The sequence below is a fragment of the Moschus berezovskii genome, chromosome 17 (assembly GCF_049115385.1).
Source record: "Moschus berezovskii isolate FMDL1 chromosome 17, NW_MosBer_1.0, whole genome shotgun sequence".
Taxonomy (NCBI): domain Eukaryota; kingdom Metazoa; phylum Chordata; class Mammalia; order Artiodactyla; family Moschidae; genus Moschus; species Moschus berezovskii.
Genome location: NC_142476.1, coordinates 7,471,424 through 7,492,795, shown reverse-complemented (window position 1 = coordinate 7,492,795; position 21,372 = coordinate 7,471,424). Strand labels below are relative to the sequence as shown.

General features: G+C 50.9%; 1 protein-coding gene across 5 annotated transcripts; it reads left to right on the top strand.

Moving 5' to 3' along the window:
• The first annotated feature begins 4,898 nt into the window (after positions 1-4,898).
• Positions 4,899-21,253, top strand: FCMR (Fc mu receptor). Of its 5 annotated transcripts, none has more exons than XM_055419975.2 (8): positions 4,939-5,170; positions 11,964-12,296; positions 13,059-13,190; positions 14,306-14,528; positions 16,219-16,355; positions 16,676-16,834; positions 17,404-17,462; positions 18,213-20,040. In XM_055419975.2, exons 1-8 carry the CDS (start codon positions 5,134-5,136, stop codon positions 18,387-18,389), a joined length of 1,257 nt encoding a protein of 418 aa, XP_055275950.1. In that variant the 5' UTR covers positions 4,939-5,133; the 3' UTR covers positions 18,390-20,040. The 5 variants fall into 5 exon arrangements, with proteins under 5 accessions (XP_088701279.1, XP_055275950.1, XP_088701280.1 ...); XM_055419974.2 differs by lacking the exon at positions 18,213-20,040 and adding an exon at positions 20,047-21,253 and having other exon boundaries at positions 4,949-5,170; XM_088845153.1 differs by lacking the exons at positions 13,059-13,190; positions 18,213-20,040 and adding an exon at positions 20,047-21,253 and having other exon boundaries at positions 4,899-5,170.
• Positions 21,254-21,372: the final 119 nt, after the last annotated feature.

Sequence of the window (21,372 nt, the reverse complement as noted above, 5' to 3'; positions counted from 1 at the left end):
AAAGTGAAAAGTGAAAGTGAACTCACTCAGTCGTGTCCGACTCTTAGCGACCCCATGGACTGCAGCCCACCAGGCTCCTCCGTCCATGGGATTTTCCAGGCAAGAGTACTGGAGTGGGTTGCCATTGCCTTCTCCTAATAGTGGTTGAGAATCTGTTTATAGCAGTTGATTTCTGTTTGTAAAACTATACACATTATGTGCTTAGTCGCTCAATCATGTCTGAGTCTTTGTGACCCCATGGATTGTAGCCTGCCAGGCTCCTCTGTCCATGGGGATTCTCCAGGCAAGAATACTGGAGTGGGTTGTCATGCCCACCTCCAGGGAATCTTCCCAACCCAGGGATAGAACCCAGGTTTCCCTCATTGCAGGCAGATTCTTTACCAACTAAGCCACCAGGGAAGTCAAAGAAGACTGGAGTGGGTAGCCTATCCCTTCTCCAGGGGATCTTCTTAACCCAGGAATAGAACCAGGGTCTCCCGCATTGCCGTTGGATTCTTTACCAGCTGAGCTACCAGGGAAGCACAAAACTATATATATATATATATATGTGTGTGTGTGTGTGTGTGTGTGTATAGCTAATATTTATTAATATTAGCACTATGTATATATGTAATATATATATAGCTTTACAACTTAGCTATAGATAGTGGCTATATAATTATATAGATAGATAGACAAAATTTGTCCAAGTCTTTCCCAAAACTCAGGACAGAGCAGCTCTCCTAAGACAGCAGAGAGGACCTGCATGATATGGTCTGTGAAGCTGGTCCCCAAGGCAGAGAAACAAGTAGAGGTCCCTGTCCCTACACTTCTGTGAAATAATTATGCTATGGAGCCTGTACAGTAAAATAATGAATCATCTCAGAAAGACTACATATGTAAGTAGACGGGCATACTGAGAGAGAATACGTAAGGCTGAGACCAATGGCCCCCATCTAGCCAGGAAGCTGAAGCCAAAAGGGAAGGAAGACAGGCTGTAAAATTTGAGTTCTAGAAGCTTATAAACCTCTCCTAAGGCAGATAAGGAAACAGGCAGCCAATCCACCCTTCAGTTCAGTTCAGTCACTCAGTCGTGTCTGACTCTCTGCGACCCCATAAATCCACCCTTACTAGAGCCAAAAGTCTTTGTTTAAATGTGTGAAGCTAAATACCCTAAAATCTTTTTTGCTGATCAATCACGTTAAAATTCATCCAAAATTTCCACATATGTGGGTTCTAACCTGAGAGCACCATTAGGAAAATGGCCATATTCAGGAAAGAGATTTTACCAAAACTCTACCATTTCTTGTATCAGAAAGTCATAGGTCCATTTACTGTAAAGTTAACCTTCCCAAAAGCCCATTGCTGTGGAGCGGGCAAGCCTGGAGTCCAACTTAGAAAGTGGGAACTGCAGGATGCCCGAGGCAGGTGCCTCTACCTGGGCAGGCTCCCTATTGAGTTCAGAGAGCAGAGGATTCTCAGGTCTGTCTTGGGGGAGAGCAGTACTGGGTCGTGGCAAGGGACACCTGAGGATTTGGGCTCTAGGTCTGGGAATGTCAGGAGATGGCTCTTCGGAGTCTGGCCTTGTGGAAGGTCAAAGCTCAGTTCAGTTCAGTTGCTCAGTCGTGTCTGACTCTTCGCGACCCCATGGACTGCAGCACGCCAGGCCTCCCTGTCCATCACCAACTCCTGGAGTTCACTCAAACTCATGGCCATTGAGTCGGTGATGCCATCCAACTATCTATCTCATCCTCTGGTGTCCCCTTCTAATCCCACCTTCAATCTTTCCCAGCTTCAGGGTCTTTTCAAATGAGTCAGTTCATTGCATCAGGTGGCCAAAGTATTGGATTTTTAAAGCTGGGTGATGCCATAAGCAAGTGGCACCCATCAGGACAGCCTCTCCTTAGATGACAAGGACTAGTCCCTCTCGATGCTCCCACTATATTCCAGCCCCAGGAGGTGCCTGCCTCCTGCAGCTCTCACAGAGAGCTAATGAAGAATGCTCTTCCCATCCCGTCTGTAACAGAGGGGGGATAATAAAACCTCAGCTATCATGGAGAGCGAATAAATTTACCTAAGGACCCAGCACGGTTCCTGACCCAGCTCATATGATTTGTTCTCTCCACCTGCCAGTCATCAGACTGAATTTTTTCCATCCGCTTCATCCCTTCTGGCCAAGCCTTGGCCCCAGAGGACGCGAAGCCACAGAGCTCCCCGCCTGCCGGGGCACTGCAGCTCCCCAGGGGTTCTCCGGGGAGTAGCAGCCCCAGGCCTGTCCAGCAGCCCCATCGATCTGAAAGGAGAGGTGACGTGTAGGCGGGCAGAGAAAGAGAAGGAAAAAAGGGGAGAACGGGTACCTTCTCCCCTTGGCGGCTCAGCCAGGGACCAGCCTTCCCCGGGGCCCCAGCCCCCAAGACCCTGGGGCCGCATCTCAAGACGCAGACGGGACGGCCCGGTCTGCGAGCTTTGACCTCTTAGGTTCCAGTCACCTCCTCCCTAGCTGTCCTCAGATCCCTAAGACTTGCTCTTAACAACCCAGTGCGACATTGTTTGGGCCACACATGAGGTGACACTCTCATCTCCCTCGTCCCCAAGCTGCCCAGCAGGCCCAGCCACAGCCCAGCTGACCCGTCGTCTTCAAGGACACACACACTCACATGCAGGGCACGCTCACACTCACAGCCAGGCACCCATGCACTCACATGCTCACGACCACACACTCCCAACCACACACTACTCACTTTCACACTCACAACCACACATACACACACACATACCACACACAGCCATATACTACACATTCACACTCACAACCGTACACTCGCAATCACACACCACAATCAGATACCACACACAACCACATACCACACACAACCACACACTCACACACAGCCACAACCACACACCACACACAATCACATACCACACAACCACACTCACAACCACAAACTCACAGCCACACACTACTCACTTTCACACTCACAACCACACATACACACACACATACATACACACACACATACACACTCACAACCACACATACACAACCACATACTACACACTCATACTCACAACCATACACCACACACAATCACATACCACACACAACTACATATCACACACTCACATAACCACACACCACACATAATCACATACAACATAACACACACTCACAACCACACACTCACAACTACACACCAGACATTCACAACCACACATACATTCACACACACATACACACACACACTGCTGCTGCTGCTGCTGCTGCTGCTGAGTCACTTCAGTCGTGTCCGACTCTGTGTGACCCCACAGACGGAAGCCCACCAGGCTCCCCCGTCCCTGGGATTCTCTAACATCACACATAAAACACTCCCGTATCACTCTAGCTGTCACCCAGGCACGTGTCCCAGTCACACACCGCTCATGCTCGCACGTCACCGGTCAGTGTCACACCCACAGTCTCTCACACACACATTTCATTAATTCACTTATTCTCTCTCCCTCCAAGGCATCCCAGGCCTCGAGCCCAGCACATGTCGGAGCCCAGCTGTGTGGCAGCCCTGTGGTTGAGAGGAGGCCTCCAAGGAGGGATGCTGACGGGACAGCCTGGACAGTCTCCCGCTCTAACCCGAGCCTCGCGGCTGCCCTCCACAATTTGGTCAAGGGTGGATGGAGGAAATCACAAGAGCAGCTGCTCGGGGCTGTGGGGGCGCAGAACCCTGCCACCCACACTTCCTTTGCACCTGCTGCGAGTCTCACACTCCACTTGCACTGCGGATGCTGTCGTTCGTGTTCTGATAGCCTGTGACTGACCTGAGGTGTGGGGGCCTGTGGGGGTCCGGAGGAGCCTCCCAGAAGGGTGTGGGGACGATCTGAGTCCTCTGGGGGCCCCGGAGGTCGCCGCGCCTGCAGGTGGGGACCCTGGGAACTGAGCTATGGACAGCCTCCAGGGATGAAGCCAGGGAATCCTCTGACCAGCGCCCTTCCAGGTCTCGCATGAGGGGCTCTAAAGGCACCTGCATGGCCATGGCTTCTGCAGGGCCTCAGGGACTCCGCGGAAGAGGGGACGGCGGGCTCCACCCCCACTGCATCCACAAGAGGACCGAGGCGCAGGCTAGGAAGCGCCAAGCCCGGACCTTGTGACTGGAGCTTCTGACAGCACGCGCTTCTGACTGGCCCGGAGTTGCTCCCAGGATGCCTCGCGGCTGACGGCCGGAGCGCTGCCTCGGAGCAGCCCTGTCCTGTGGGACTGCTCTGCTAGGCGGGCTCGCTGCGTGACCTGTCTTCAGGAGAGCAAGCCAGCGACCATCCAGCCCCACCTTCAATTTCGAGATAAAGAAATGGAGGCTCAAAGGACGGCAGTGAGTTGCTCAAAATCCACATTTAGTATTCCTCCATAGTAGGTCTCCCAGAAGAAAGAAAAAGTGTAAGAAAGTGAAGTTGCTCATTGTGTCCAACTCTTTGCGACCCTGTGGACTGTAGCCTACCAGGCTCCTCCATCCATGGGATTTTTCCAGGCAAGAGTACTGGAGTGGGCTGCCATTTCCTTCTCCAGGGATCTTCCCGACCTAGGGATCGAACCCGGGTCTCCCACACTGCAGGCAGACGCTTTACTTTCTGAGCCACCAGGTCTCCCAAAGCATTTATCAAATGCGTTCAAGGGCTACAACCAGCACCTTCTGACTTCGGGCCCAAGCTTCTGTCCCTACAGCCGTCTTCAGAGGGAGAAAATTGGCAAGAAGGCTCTTTCATGCTGAAGACAAGCGTAAAGCAAATAACTCTGGCACACATAAACCCCACAAAGCATAGGAGGACCCTCCAAGGCATAGAAATATGAGGCCTGTTAGTTTCTAATAGTGTTTATTAATAGAAGTTGCCTCGAGGCACTTTGAACCCTGGGGACCCATTCTCACCCAACACAGCATGTTTTCTCAGTTCCTGACTTCCTCTGCGGTTTGCTGGTATTTTCTTTTTCAGTCTAAAACCAGTACGCAAACAGGACAGGTTGTCATTTCCTCATTTCCAAGCCCCACTCCTCATAGGGGCCCAGAAATCTCTTTCGAGCCTCAGACGGCGCTGGACTGCTGGGTGAGCAGCGGGCCTCCGTCCCCCTCTTCGGGGGCCCTTGGATGGGACCTTGCTCTGGAAGGAGCCATGGACCTGTGGCTTTGGGCGCTTTACTTCCTTCCAGGTAAGTGCTCTGGAGAAACAACTTGGACACTGTAAGAAGACTGAATTGGTCACAGGTAGGGGAGTGGCTGGGTATCTCTGGCTCTGAAGCTCCTGGATGAATTTAGTTGTAAACCAGAAGCTGGGGCAGGACAAGGGTGGAGGCCCTCCCAGCTCCCAGCTAGCGCCCTGCCCTCCTCTCCAGACCTGCCTCCTGCCCCTCAGGTGTTGACTCGCAAGGCTGATGCTGTCCCCTCTCCCAGCTGTCAGCCTATTAATCTGGGATTGAAAAGCAAGTGCCTCCAACATTCTCTCTTCTTGCCTCTACATTCTTTCTTTGGTTCTCTTATCTCCTGAATTTTCAAAGTTCCAATCGAAGACTCCCTAGTCCATTTGCTAGGCCTACTTCCCCAGGTAGCTCAAACGGTAAAGAATCTGCCTGCAATGAGGGAGATCTGGGTTCGATCCCTTCGCTGGGAAGATTCCCTGAAGAAGGAAATGGCAACCTACTCCAGTATTCTTGCTTGGAGAATCCCGTGGACAGAGGGGTCTGATGGGCTACAGTCCATGAGGTCATGAAGAGTCGGACACGACTGAGCGGCTAACACTTTCATTTCCAGAGCTTCTGTAAATCAAGATATACAGTCATCTCTTGGGCACCCCCACTTCCACATCTCATCAAGCTCAAAAATACAACCGGCCTGACACCTAATCTCAGATTTTTCACCGGTTACCACCTAAATCAGCTACTCTGTCTTCACTATCTATGATATCAGCTGCAAAATGCCAAAATAGCTTTTTACCCACCTCTCCCCATTAACCCCCAACCAGACTTTGACCCAACTGATGGCCAATTCATGTAGTTTCTAGATTCACACTTACCAGGATAGGAAGAAACGGCAGCCTCTGCTAGAGACAGAACAGAGGAGTGAAAAGAAAAGGAACAAAGGAGCAGCTCTTAACTACCTCCCTACTTTCTGCAACCCGACAGCCTGTGGCTCCAGATCCACCTTACTTCTTCTTGCCTCTGATTCTAACATCATCCTTCCCAACGACCTTTCATGCCTCCTACTGCCAACTGAACCAAACTCCTGAAATACTAACTCCTTCCTTGGCCTCTGCTTTTACATGTTGAGCTTATCGTTCTCCCCAGGACCTTCCTAACCTCCAGCCAGCAGAGCCTCCTGAATGTGTGCTGGACTTCCCTGCCACCACAGCCTTGCTCATGCGGTTCCTTCTGCCAGGAGCACCCTTCCCCTCACCTCCACCACTGATGCAGCCCTTCAAGCCCATCTCAACTTCCACCTCCTACTCTATATTTTTCAGAGCCCCTTCTTTCAAACCTCAATATTTTATTGATTCAGTGGTAAGTTTCTTGGGGGTCAGAGTAGGTTTCTATTCATACTTGCTTTCTTTGTGATGGCTGGAGTTTTGAAGAAAGGCAGATGTTTGAGTCAAACGTTGAAAGTTCCTAAAAGCCCAAAGGAATGAAGTTTGAATGAAATAGACTCTGTGAGAGACAGTAGGACATAGGTGAGCACGGTGGATGGTTAACCAAACTTAGGCCTGAGGGGGAAGAGGGAGTGGGTGAATGTGGGAGATGTCTAGAAGTGAGGGGTAGCTGAATTGTAGTCCAGCAGTCTGTCCAGAGCAATATGACTATTCTTCCAGAAGGGTCCTTGCTCTGGGCTTCGTCCTTCTCTACTGGTGCCAGTCACCACAGGGTGAGGAGTTCAAGCCCCGAAAGAATGTGCTTACCCCAAGCCTACATCCACACCCCCTCTGCTAGACCTCAAATTCCCTGTCCAAATGACTCTGAATCCACCTTCAGCAACTCTGCAACACTAACCTGGGTCTTCTATCCAAGGGTTATCTCTTGGCCTGTAAAAGGGTGGCTTCGGGTGGCTGTTTGGGAAGGAGATGGGGTTTATACATGCAAGCTGGGTCATCCACCATGCATATGCCAGGACTGTTGTGGAGTGGATAGGAGCTAGGGATGAGAACTGAAGGGAGAGGGGCCAGAAACTGGAGGCAGAAAACTTGGGGCCGTTTTCCCCTGCACAGCCATGTGTGAGAATGGACATCCAAGGAGTGCATAAATTTATCGAGATGTTGGAGAGTCCCAGGGATGGAGGAGCCTGGCGGGCTAGAGTCCATGGGGTTGCAAAGAGTCGGACACGATTGAGCAACTTAACAACGTTTATTAGCCTGATGATTAACTTTAAACTATTTAGACTAGGACATTTGGGTCTTATTTGTATTCCTGCCCCAGGTCCTGCAAATATGGGGGTGGCCTTGGTCGCGGAACCCAGTGCATGAGGCATGAACTACAGGCCGCATCACTTGGGGCCCCAGAGGGAGGTCCACAGTAAAGCAAGGCAGTGGGATAGGATGTAGGCTTTCAAACCATTTTACCTTGACCTATGATAGGAAGAATGCACACACTTGATGCTGTGACATAGTACACAAACACACACCTACAACTTACCCTTAATTCTTTACTGTGAGGATGACTCTGGGGCTTCAGCACTTGGATGGATGTTGATACTTTTTTTGGAGATAGGAAGAGCTTGTAAAGGAGCAGGTTTTGGAAGAGAAATCAAGAGTTGTTTTTTTTTTCCTTTTACCATTGTAAATGTGAAATATATTTAGTTGTTTGAGTGAAGTCCAAGTGGAGAGATCCAAAAGGCAAGTCTGGAACTCAGAGGTACAGACAAGACTGGAGATCCACGCAGTGCTGAGATCTAGACAGAGTTGGCGCTAAAAGGCGTGGGAGTCCGTGGGCTCTTGCAGGGTGACCCAGGGGGGACAGAGAAGAGGACAGGCCCAGGGTCAGGCCCCAGGGTGGCCCAAAATTGGTAGAGAAGGAGCCGTACATAAGGAAGGATGCAAAGAAGTAAGTGAGGAGGAGAAGTAAGCGAACAGCTAAGGAGAAGTAAGGAGATGGCAAAGAACAGCCTTTGAGAAAGTGACGTCAGAGAAGCCAGGAAAGCATTCCCAGGCAGGAAGGCTCTATCCCACCAAATGCTGCCAAGAGGATGAGAAAACGAAGAAGGCAGAGTGACCAGTGTGGCAGCAAGGAAAGTTTTGGTGACCTTGACTGGAGCAGTATCAGTGGAATATTGGAGACAAAATTCTGACAGATGTAGGAGGAAAAGGAGCTCGGAGACGTGGGATTGGCTTCAGTGGTTTTGAGAAAGAGAACAGGAGAGGGGTGGTTGCAGCTGAAGGGGAGGGGGAATGTCGACTGAGGGATTTTCCAATGTGGGCATTATCAGGGCATGTGTGTGAGCCGTGTTAACACTGAAAGAGAGGAACCAGCGCGGCAGGCAGAGAAAGGGGGTGATTGCAGGAGAGAGGCTCTGTAGGAAGTGATGCGATGGACTCAGGATCCAGGGCAAAGGACTGGCTTTTGAGAGACAACAGATACTCCATTCACAGCAACAGGACCAAGGGCAGACAGCAGGCCTGGACACACACAAGTCAGTGTGAGCAGAAGTGGGAAGCCGCTTGGGATGTTTCTCATTTTTTTTTTTAAGAGCCATGCTCCATCTGATAAACATAAAGCTCTCAGGTCAGCTTCCTTCTTCCAGAGATCCTGCTGTGACTGGAGTCGATAGGGTCCTCATCACCTCTCCTGCCTAGAAAATCACCACTACGCAGAACCCAAAGTCTATTCCCAGAGCACAGCCACCAGCCAAGGCCTTGGGGGCCTAAACCTTATTTTGTACGATGAAAACAAGATTTTTTTCCATGTTTCAAACATATGCTGTGCTGTACTTAGTCGCTCAGTCATGTCTGACTCTTTGCGACCCCATGGACTGTAGCCCGCCAGGCTTCTCTGTCCATGGGGATTCTCCAGGAAAGAATACTGGAGTGGGTTGAGTGGGTTGCCATGCCCTCCTCCAGGGGATCTTCCCAACCCAGGAATCGAACCAGGGTCTCCTGCATTGCAGTTGGATTCTTTACCAGCTGAGCTACCAGGGAAGCCCATTTCGAACATATATTTATATCCAATTACATGTTGAGAGTGACTTTTTGTACCACATATATCCCTCTCCCCTACCATCACCACTGAAAATCAAATCACTGATTCAGAGATTAATGACACATCACAGCTTCTCAAAAACATCAATATTAAACAGGTTGATTCCTTTACATCTACTTCTACTCCTCCCTTTCTTCCCTGGAATCATTTGGAAATGTAATCATAAGACTCAAAATTGCAAAAATTCAAGGGCACCTGGGTTACTTACCTAAAAATGCAGATTCATAAGCAGATATACTCACCCATTCAAAGCAGATATAATCACCTTGCTGAAGGGCAGGACCAGGTCATCTGCATCCTAGCAAGTTCCCCCATAGGAGTCTTATGTACACTGTGCCTAAGTTCTAAACCTGGAGGTTGTATCTGTCTTTCTTTCTATTTGGGAAGTCTGCTTGTGGTTAGAAGTTATTATGAACTGCAAGGAGAGTAGTATCTGTTCATCTTCACCTTGCCCACTGATGCTTCCCTGGGACCAGAGCTCAGTGTACCCAGCAGTTTTCCTTGTGCTTCATCCATTCAAAGTTTGCACACTAAGGAAGTCCCAGTCAGCACTGGTTTCTGTAACAAAATATCATAGATCGCATGGCTTCCATAATAGACATTTATTTCTCACAGTTCAGGAAGCTGGAAGTCCTAGATTAGGGTGCTGGCAGATATGGCTTTCTGCGAGGGCCCTCTTCCTGGTTTGCAGAAGGCTACAAATCTCCCTCTGTGCTCATGTGGTCTCCTGTGTAAATAGAATAAGGACACCGATCTCATTTTGAGGGCTACAGCCTCATAACCTCATCTAACCCTACCTACCTCCAAATGCCCCACTCTGTAATACGGGAGCTTCAACACATGAGTTTTGGGCAATACAAACATACAGTCCATAACGTAGGATCTGGGCAAGCCAGAGGGTGACCAGCAGTACCCCACTGAACAGAGAGAGGCCACCAGAGGATGCGTGCGTCATGACCCCTCTCTGCTCTGTCTTGCCTCTGCCCATTTTACAGCGCCTCACCCTCAGAAAGCAGCCGGCATGCCCTTTTCTGGCTGAGTTGGTCTGGAAACGTTTGCGTGCTCACTCTCAGGTGCTGGGCTTTGCACACAGGTGCGTGTGGTCCCTCTGGACCTACAGGGGATTCCCCCAGCCCCTTGGTTGGGTCTTTGCCCTTTGAATGGGTCGCCCTTCCGTTGGCATGTTCCAGTCACAGGGCTGCCTCCCTCGTCTCAGTTTCCAGGGTGTTTAAAGCGAAGGTGAGTGATTCACGTGAGGGATTTCACGTCAGCTCACACGTGTCTGCAGTGCCCTCTGCTTCTCCCTGGTGTGCTAACCAGCTGCACATCCAGATACTAACGAACTCCTGTGACCGCTCCCAGCCAGCCCTTCTCTAGCCTCCTGCACCCTGCCTCACGCTCTCATGGTTGTTTCCTCCTCTCTCCGGGCAGCCCCATCCTTCCCTTCCCCCAGAATGTCCTCCTCAGCGCACCTAGAAGCCTGCAGCCCCACTTCTTCCCCTGACTCCTCGGAGTGATTCTGAATGTGTGCTCTGCAGATGAATTTCAGGAAGCTTGTGAACACCCTTCCCCTCCTCATGAACATGCCGTGTCCTCTCTCCTCTCTTAGGCTTTCTGGGGCCAATTCTCACTGTCTAGAAGCGTTTCTCCTCCACCCCAGTACCCCCAGCCTCGCCCCAACACACGCACTCCATCCTCTGCATCATCTTCCCAGAAATAAGTGGACCCTTGTGGGACCCACTTGGTTGACAATCATACCCGGGCTTACCCCCTTCTCCAGCTTAGCCCCGCCTTCTCTCCACCCCATAAGCTTACTGATGTCAGGGACTCAGGAGACACACCTTTCACTCCTCCCTGCTCCACCCCAGCCCCAAGGCACGCACCATGTGTGCACACACTCAAACACACTCCTGTTTCCCTCTGTATTCCCTCCTTCAATGAGGATGACCATCATTCTCTTAGCCCTCCACACCCAGTCCTTCAGGCCGCAGCTTACATGTCCCTTCTCCCAGAAAGCCTTCCTCAAATCCCCCTCCGTGGCAGCCTGGATCAGGCTCTCCACTTGCTGCTTCCAAGGAGCCCTGTGTAACCACGCCACGGGATTTATTATACTTTGCTGTAGTGGCCATTGATTTGTATCACTCAATAAGTGACTCGTTCTGTGAGGGAGAGATGTCAGCTAGCTTGTCACATGAACATGATTCAATAGATACCTGTTAATGATTGAATTAAAAAAAAAAAAAACACCTGGAGGTGAAAGAGTTGTTTTGGTTGGATGGATCCAACTAGACAGAAAAACCTGTTGCAATGAATTTCACTATGCCTCCCGGCAGCATACTGACGTCACTCGGGGGCCACGTGCTGGTTGGGGTGGGGGGCGGTTCACCATAGCACCCCCCCCCCGGAGTGGGATGGACATTTTGACTGGATTTTCAGGGGGTTGATGTCTGGGTCTATAGAGATTCAGGTTTGATGATAAGGCGGAAAGCTACATGAAGGCTTGGGCTGGGGACAGACTGAGCCTCAGGCGTACAGCTAGGGATGATCATAGAGCTGGACCAAGGAGGTTAACAGGGTTGAGGATGGAAAGAGGCTGTGGGTGCAGCTAGGGCTAGACATGAGGGAGGCGCAGGGCTTCTCATGGGGATGCAGCTGGATGCAGGGATGAGTATGAGGCTGCACTGGGGCCCAGGTTGGAAACAGGGCTGTGTTGGAGACGTGGCTGGGTGTGGGGCTTCCTCTCACTAACTCCCTCTCCCTGCGGTAGTCGGAGCCCCGAAGTTCCTTCCAGAAGTAAAGATGGAGGGAAAGCTGGGAGGATCCGTTATCATCGAGTGCCCACTTCCTGAAATGCACGTGAGGATATATCTGTGCCGGACCATTGACAAGTCTGGAAGATGCACCACCGTGGTGTCCAGCAGCAAATTCGTCAGGGAGGAATTCAAGCACCGAGTCAGCCTGGAGCAGTACCCGGACAGGAATCTGTTCCTGGTGGAGATGACAGGGCTGACCAAGAGTGACAGTGGGGTCTATGCCTGTGGGGTGGGCCGGAACACAGACCGAGGCAAGACCCAGCAGATCACCCTGACTGTTCACAGCGGTAGGTGCTCTACTCGATGGAGGCCCAGGCCACCCAGAAACGTTGCCCCCTGGGAAGGCGGGGACAAGCATGGGGCCTCAGTGGTCCCCACACCCTAACACTGCTTCCGTACCAGCTAGTCCAGTAGAAACTGGGATCCATGGGGCGGTAACCTCATAGAGTCATTGAACTTCAGGATCCACCAAATCTTCTATCCAAGCTGTAAGAAAAGAACAGGATTGGTGAGCCCCCGGTGGTACCATGCCCATCTTTCCGGGTCACTAGTCAAGTGGGGAGTGGGGGTAAAATTGAGGAGAGGCTCTGCGATTGGAGGAAACTGGAAGCAAAAGGACATAAACAGCCCTGTAATTGTCCCATGAGAAATATCAGGGATAAATGTAAAGGAAAGACAATCATGTTTTGAGCCACAGTTGATGGCCAGATTTGTTACTTTATACGATCCTTTCCTTATTGCTCCAGAATCCCTCCTTTCTCCCTTCTTTCTCCACTGACTTCCTCAGACATACACAGTACTCACAAAATAGATTCCCAATGGACTCTGATTTTGCAGAGAATGCCCACTGCGTTAGGGTGAAAGAGGATTTTTTTTCCGGGGAAGACCCCAGCCCAGTTACTTTTCTGCTCCTCTCGTGGGCACCATGTCCTCATCCCCTTATTGTCATCTGTCCTGGCTGAGTCAGCCTCAGCTCACACCAGCAGTCCCTCCCCTGGGCCTCAGGCTGATGCTAGAGACCACCAATGGACTTCTCTTGCCTTTGGTAGTTTACGAGCCATCCTGGGAAGAAGAGCCGATGCCTGAGTCTCCAGCATGGTTTAATAGATTTCTACAAATGCACATGTCTCCTTGGTTCCAGATGCCTGCACAGGCCAGTTCTTTAGAATTCGTATCCAAAGGTCAGTTCCCCGAAGCTAGGGCAGGGGAAGTGGGGGAAATTCTATGTTATTGTGAAAGTGGACGAGGGGATATGTGCTCAGTTCATACAGTGGTTGGCAGGGCAGAGCTGAGTCTCATGTGTGTATTTCCCTGTCTTGGAAGAGGGAACCTCCTTGAGATCTGCATTCCAAGGTGAATCAAGCCCATCCTTCAGCCACCTGGCACTAGTTGCAGTACTTACACATCACCACCAGGTGGTGCCGCGCACAATGAAGTTTATGCTCCATTCACAAATCTAGCTCTTCCATAAATCACTAGGAAACCAAGACTGCGCAGACATTTCCCAGCCAGAAGTCCTCCCGCCTTCTGCTCCCCATTTGGCTATCTTCCACTGGATGGCATACAGTAATGTAACAGCTCTATTTTGCGACAGTAAGATTAATAATAATTATGCTGCTGCTGCTGCTAAGTCGCTTCAGTCGTGTCCGACTCTGTGTGACCCCATAGAAGGCAGCCTACCAGGCTCCTCCATCCATGGGATCTTCCAGGCAAGAGTACTGGAGTGGGGTGCCATTGCCTTCTCCGAATAATTATATTAATGATACTTTTACACTTCTATCACTTTTCTGTCTTGAATGCATTTTGACATACAATGTTTCCACCATATCCTCACATGTTTCCTGAGAGGTAGACACATTAATTGAATATTGTTACACTAGAGGACTCTGCTGGCCCTTGAGAGGGGGATGATGTCACTGAGCTCATTATATACCCAAGGTTGTGACTGACAGGTGTGGAATGGGGGAGAATAGACAAACACATAGATATAATACAAGTCAGGGTGGGAACTGAACTACAATCAAGGTTTTCTCCATGGTTAAGAGGAGGGAAATTTCTTCTGCCTGGGAAGTCAGGGAAGACTTCCTGTAGGAAATGGAGTTTGAAGCAGATATAGACAGAAGGGACTAGGTGTAGAGGGCATGTTCGGAAGGCATTTCAGGCAATGTGGATTGCCAGAACAAAGGTAGTCTACCTAAAAGGGAGGGATGTGTTCAGGAAAGAAATGGTTGACCCTAGGCTACCAGAGACTAGAGTGTGGCTGTGGAAGGTCACTGTTTCCTGCTCTGTCCTGCAGTGACCACACCAGCTCAGAGGACCGAGTCGCCTCAAGCACACCAGGCCTCCGCCACCCCCTCAGTCACCCACCGCCCCCGCATTTCCAGGGCATCTTCCGTAGCAACTGCTGAGCCCACCATCTTCCTGCCATCCATCACAGCCTCAAAAACCTCAGCTCAGAAGGGGCTGCTCAGGCTCCAGACGGCCAGCAACAACCACCAAACCAGGCTTCACAGACAGAAGTAAGATGCCTCCACCATCCAGGATGGGCTAAAACTGGGCAAAGGAGACTAGAGTTAGGAGATCCACCAAAATCTCCCTGAAATGTCTACCAACAGAGACCCTTCTTGGCTTTGTCTCTAGAAGTCACTGTGAAATATAGTATAGCTATATTTACTATAGCTATACTAGCGTTATAGCTATAACATTAACTCATTAGTCCTATTAAGAAGAATACACACATCAGTACTCCAGGAGGAGATCTTGTAGAGATGAGATGAACATCTTTCAGTCATTCAACATTTATGCAAATCTGTTTTGATGGGGAAGAACTAAATGACTATGAAATTAGCTACTAAACCATCAATAATTTAAAAATTACTTTTGCGTGTTTCCTTTTACTTTTTCAATGCTACTAGGAAATTTTAACTTACGTGTCTGGCTCGGGCTACATTTCTGCTGGCCAGCTCTCATCTAATGGATGGGGTGCAGCCCAGGAAAGTGCTGCTATCGACCACTAGGGAGCAGCATGAGAACAGATTCCAAAGAAAACCAGTAATACCTGCGAATTATTTTTTGCCAAAGCAAATAGAAGGGGCTTCCCAGGTGCTTAGTGGTAAAGAATCGGCCACCCAATGTAGGAGACAGGAGATGCAGGTTCTATCCCTGAATCAGGAAGATCCCCTGGAGGAGAAAATGGGAACCTGCTCCAGTATTCTTGCCTGGAAAATCCCATGAACAGAGGCACCTGGTAGGCTACAGTCTGTAGGATTAGAAAAGAGTCCACACACAAGCAAAGGCAAACGTGAGTGAAGAAAGGCATTTCTGACATCATTTGGGTCTTACAATTAGGAAATTGAGCCCATGAGAGCAAAGTGGTTACAAACAGAACCAGGACTTCTGATTTTAGTCTATTAAACCATAACAGCCTACTAGTGGTAAAGAATTCAAATTAACTCAACCAACATGTTCTTAAATCTCCACTACATGCCAGACATTGTGCTATGTCCTGAAGATGTAGAAAAGCTTAAAAACATGCGATATCTAGGTGTTGTTTTACTAATACTAGTCTTGACTGTGATAAGTGTTGTAACTGGTATGAACAGAGGAAGTGGTGACACAGAGAAAAAGTTGATTCTAGTTTACCACGACTGGACAAGAAAACGAGGACATATGCAATGGATAAGGAAAGTAAGATTTCAACATGTAGAGAAAATGGAGGGAAGACCTTCTAGGCAAAGGGGGCAACATCCTCTCTTCCACAGTTATCAGAAACTAACTCATTTAAAATCTGCAATCATCTTGTGAAGAAACTGAGGTGCAGAGAGCTGGAATTGGAACTGACCTTTGTTGATTGCTGCTTGGGTCAGCTACATTAAGGTCTTTATAGGCACTTTTATTTCATCCTTAAATTGTTCTATGAAACAGGTTTTACTGTAACCTCATTACTGGGAAATGAGGCTCAGAGAAGTTAGGAAACTAATTCAAGATCACACAGCCAGGAATAAGCTAAACTTGAAATTTAATCCAGTTTTCCTGACTCCATAGATAGGCCCTTTTGTGACAGGGGTGGGGGTGGGGGGTGGGGGGAGAATTCTGTTATCCAAGGGACAAACCTGTGAACTGCCTTCAAAATTTGGCCCTTGGGGTGCTGCCTTAAGACCCCCTCCGTTCCTGACCTCGCCTTCCTCTCCCCGCTCCTCCCCTGCTCAGAGCCTCCAACCAGAGCCCGGGCGCTGCGTCTGGGATGGAAGACCAAGGTGTCTTCGTCCTGATCCCCACCATCCTGGGTCTCATACTCCTGGCGCTTCTGGGGCTGCTGGCGAAAAGGATCGTTCAGAGACGGAAAGGTGAGTGGGTCAGGCCCAGTGACGGAGCGCCCAGACCACCCAGCTCCCTCTGATCCCCCAGAGACACTCAGGAGCTTTGGATGAGCAGAGTTTGGGGGAACTTGGGATGGGGCTCGGTGGTCTGGACATGGGGACAGAGAGGAGCGCGGCCCGAACCCTGCAGTGGAGGGCCAGCCTGTGCCACTTCCGAGTGAGCACCCTCAGGTCAGACACTGCCAAACAGCGGGGAAGGGGCCGTCTTTAGTCTTCTGTAAGACTGGGCGAATGCGGGCCTCTGACACCCTCCTTCCTCTTTCTATTGCTGCGGCTTGGTCGAGAAGCTCTCTCCAGGCGGGTCCGCCGACTGGCCGTGAGGATGCGCGCGCTGGACGCCTCCCAGCGGGTCCTGGCCCAGCGGCCACGCGTGTCCCGGCGGCCGCGCACCCCGAACAATATCTACAGCGCCTGCCCTCGGCGGCCCCGCGGCGTGGACGCGGCTGGTGAGCCGGCGGGCAGGCGGGAGCAGGGCAGGGCTGGGTGTGCGGGCAGGCAGCGGGGAGAAGGTCGGCTTGTGGGGGCGCGAGGCGGGGCTGGGGGCTGGGGGTGGGGAGGGGACGGGGGCAGGGCTGGCGTGCGAGCTGGAGCCGCAGAAACTGCGGCTTCATTTTCTAAAGAAATGCAGGCTCAAAGAAAAGCAGTGAATTGCTCATTTGAGTGAATTTTTCCTTTGCTTTATGTTTTATATTATGTCAAAAAGACCTTGGTTTCCTAGCCATTGATAGAAGAGCTAGATTTTGTGAATGGAGCATAAACCTCATTATGCGTGGCTCCGCATAATGTAATATCTGGCCTGTGGGTGCTCTGACCTGGGGTGGGGTGGGAGCGGGGGGCAGTGGGGGCCGCGCCGGGGCCGGCGCGCGAGCTGGGGCCGCAGAAACCGCGCGGCGCAGAGCGCGAGCCGGGAGACCCGCGCCTCCAGGACCGCGGCGGAACGCGGGGCTTCACGCAGAGCTGGGGGCGGGGCTGGACCCTGGCCCCGCCCTCATGCCGCCCTCCCCGTCCCCGTCAGGTGGAGGGGTGGCACCGCCCCCAGGCCCCGAAGCGCCCTCAGCCTCCGCCCCTCCGCAGGTAAGCCCCGCCCCGCCCCGCCTCTGATTGGCAGCTGCGGCTCAAAAGGGCGGCCCCAGACCTGGGCGTGGCCCCGCGCGCCGTCTGCAGAGCTTGGGCTTCGCGGGAGGGCGCGGGCTTTCTCAGCCGCTGCGGATCCCTGCGTTGGGGAGTGAGAATTCATTTCCTCCTCAGGCGGTGCCCGTAGACGGCTACCCAACAATTGTGGTAGACTTAGTTACCTGGCTTCTGGCCAAGCATTTCTCATGGGATAAATGGGAGCTTAAGTAGAGGATGCTAGATGACGACTGTACAAATACGGGAAGGGCTTTCCTGTGTAAGAGATTCAATTTCTAGTAGGTCTTAAGAGGGTGGAAGTTATCCCGCTTCATCTGAGGAAGTACTTTGTAGTGAGCCCTCTAAGATGAGAGGAGATTGTATACTGAAGGCAATTAAGCCTGGCCTAGAGACATAAATGGGCTTCCCTGGTGGCTCAACTGGTAAAGAATCTGCCTTCAATGCGGGAGACCTGGGTTCAATCCCTCGGCTGGGAAGATCCCCTGGAGAAGGGAAAGGCTTCTGGCCTGGAGAATTCCATGGACTGTACAGATAAAATGCAACACTTTGAGTGAGAAAGATTCCTCTTGAAATCTAGGTGTGGAGTAGGGAGCTCATTTTTTTCTCTCTCTCTCTCATCTTTCTATTGATGGCCATTGGCAGGTGTATGAAAAAATGTTAAACTATTCATTCTTCTTTGTCTTCCCCAATTAGGAAGAGAACATATTATTCTCTAAAGCATCCACAGTAGCAGAAACATCATTGCTTCCAGAACCAAGAAAACTAAGTGTGGCAGATGTCCCTGATTTAATTTGGGTGGAGGCTAAGCTGATGCTGCTGCTGCTGCTGCTAAGTCACTTCAGTCGTGTCCGACTCTGTGTGACCCCATAGACGGAAGCCCACCAGGGGCTGATGCAGCAAACGCTCAACCCCAGGGCTCGCAAGATGGAAGCCTATTTTCCTCACAAGTGAAGACAGGGAGCCGGGAGGAGGTGGCCTGAGCCATGGGGGCATCCAGGGCCTCGGATGCCTTCTGCCTGTTGCTCCACCGTCCCCTGGAGTCTTGCCTCATCCGTGGTTGATGCTCAATCACTAGCACTATGTGTGCCTCCCAGCACATGGGAGGGAGAAAGAGGAAGTTGCTTTTTTAAGACCAGGAGCCTGAAGTTTCACGTATCAGAGAACCTCTGGGCACAGTTTAATCACATGGTCACACCTGCCTTCAAGGGAGGCTGAGAACTGTATCCCTGTGGGTCTTGCTTAAAAGGGGAGAGTGATGCCTGGGAACAGGCAACAGCTCTGCCCCCATCAGGCCCCGCTTCTGGAGCTTGCCCTTGCTCAGCCCTGCTGGAGGAGTTCTCAGTAGCGTAGGTAGGCCCAGCAGTGCCCATCAACTCTACCCTTTGTTGTTCAGGCGCTAAGTCACGTCTGACTCTTTGTGACCCTACAGACTGCAGCATGCCAGTCTTCCTGTCCTTCACTATCTCCCGGAGTTTGCTCAAACTCATGTCCACTGAGCCCTTTTCTCGGAAACTGTTCTGTGACCACACATGGCCTCATGTGGGCCTGTACCTTACTCCAATTTTACCCTTCCTCCCTGCTTGAAATTCACACTCCTGCTATCAGGAATTAAAAAAAAAAATCTTGATGAAACAAGTTCGCAACAAGGTGCCTATGATAAATGACTAAATATTTTAAGCCTTCACAGGGAGCGACTTTTTAAAAATGGTTAAGCCAGGTCAGTCTCAAATGAGGAACCATAAAAGGCAGTGGGAGATACATTTTGGAAGCTAGCTGCTGCCCATTCCCTCTCTGGTAAAATACAGAAAGGAACAGCTCCTCTCAGTGAGCGCTTACTCAGCACCTGCTCTGTTCAGGGGGCTAGACTTCTACTTCTCAGAGGTTGTGTTAAAATATGTGACTCTCCCTGCAGCCTTCCTGAGTGGATCTCACAATAGTTATGCCACGCTGGGGTCATGGCATAGCCCTGCCCTCCGAGAACTGATCCATCCCGAAGGCAGATGATCCTGAAGTTTCTTTCCGAGGAAGTGGAGCTCCACACGGCCTGCCACCTTCCTCCCCTTCAACCACCCACTCCTTCCTGGAAGGCACTGTCCCGTCACGTTACAGCCTCTCCAGGGAATGAAAGCCCTATGGAGGTGCAGAGGATGACTCATCCTCCTTCTGAATAATTCCCTGAGAAGATGCATATTTATTCCACAAGTCACGTCATCTCATCCAGAGGGGAAACTCCTCTGGTGGCTGTTTCTCCTTCAGACCCATGCTTAGTCACATGATTTTTGTCTGAGCCCCATTTCAAACACTTCCTGCCGTATTAGATCTAAGGGTTTTCCAGTCATGTAGAGTGTGAGGCACCACCCTGAAAATCCCCAGGGCTGAGCCACCTGATGGAGCTCAGCCACCTCTGCGTTTTGCCTTCTGGAGGATGGCAACCACGCGCGCCCCCAACCCCCACCCCACCATTGCCCACTGTGGATACTACAGTCACCCTACCCAAACCCAGTGATGCTTCTTTGGTCGTTCCCAGGTGCCTGAAATTCCCTGGCTCCATGTCCCATCTCCGAAGATCGACTCTGAATATGTAAACTTCTGCCACCAACCTGCTGCCAAGGTGGAGGACACTGATTCCGATGACTACGTCAATGTTCCCTGCCTGACTCACCTCTCCAGCTGTGCCCCTGGGCCCAGACCTTGGTGTCAATGAGTCTTGTCTGTCTGCTGGTTCCCAACACCCACTCCATCTGTTTTCAGAACCCTCGTTACCTCCCGCATCCCACCTCAAGTCTCGTCCCTGCCTGTTTGCCCCGAGCACTGATCAGTCTCCCCTCCTCCATCTCTCCTTACACACTTTTGAGCCCCTGGTGGTTTTCAGGTGGCCTCTGGGAATGCAGAGCATTTGTCCTGTTGCCACCTGCCTCCTCTCTAAGCCATGTGACAGGCTATGGACTTCAGAGTCTTTTTGATCACAGGGTCCTTACTCCTCTGGCTCTAGGCCACATGGCCTTGGACTGGAGTGCAGGCATAGCTGTTGCTTTGAAAGCCCTTCTCGAGCTTGAGTTCCCCACCAGCAGAAGGTACCTGGACTACCCTGTGAAGACACGCTTCAGCCCTTAGCTAGGAAGGGACCTTGGTATGAAGCACCCCTGGCAACCTCTTTGCTCCAATCTTGGGGCTAGCACTTACTAGTGATCTTCTATTTGTCTGGAGTCCTGTGGTGAGGGCAGTTTATTTGGATGTGATGAAGGGTTGTGAATTTTCAGAACCATCCTTGTTAGCGTTAGTGACATACATGGATACCCTCTTAGGTCTTCATCCCTTGATCCACAAAAGTACCCTGACTCCAGCATTTTCTCTCTTTAAAAAATAGAATAGCTTTTGTTATCTATTTATCCTTCTTCTATAGCTTAATGCTATCTTGCTGCTACTGCTGCTGCTGCTAAGTCGCTTCAGTCGTGTCCAACTCTGTGCGACCCCATAGGCAGCAGCCCACCAGGCTCCCCCGTCCCTGGGATTCTCCAGGCAAGAACACTGGAGTGGGTTGCCATTTCCTTCTGCAAGTACTATCTTACCCTTGGTCTGTTTGAGCTATCCAAAGCCATTACAACTCTCTGCTTTCAGACAGTCTGTTCAGCCCAAGTGGTTTATGGACAGGTGGGGAAGGACCGTGATCTGGGATTCCTGGAGGGCCCACTGTGCTGCAGGAGCATTAACATCATGGAAGAAGAGACATCCCACAGCCTACATGTATTCGTCCTTCTAAGTAAACTGAAGGAGGGCAGAGTTAGGCAGACATTGTATCTTTGGATTGAAATCAACTACAAAGTTCAACCAGAGCTGGAGACTAGAGAATGCC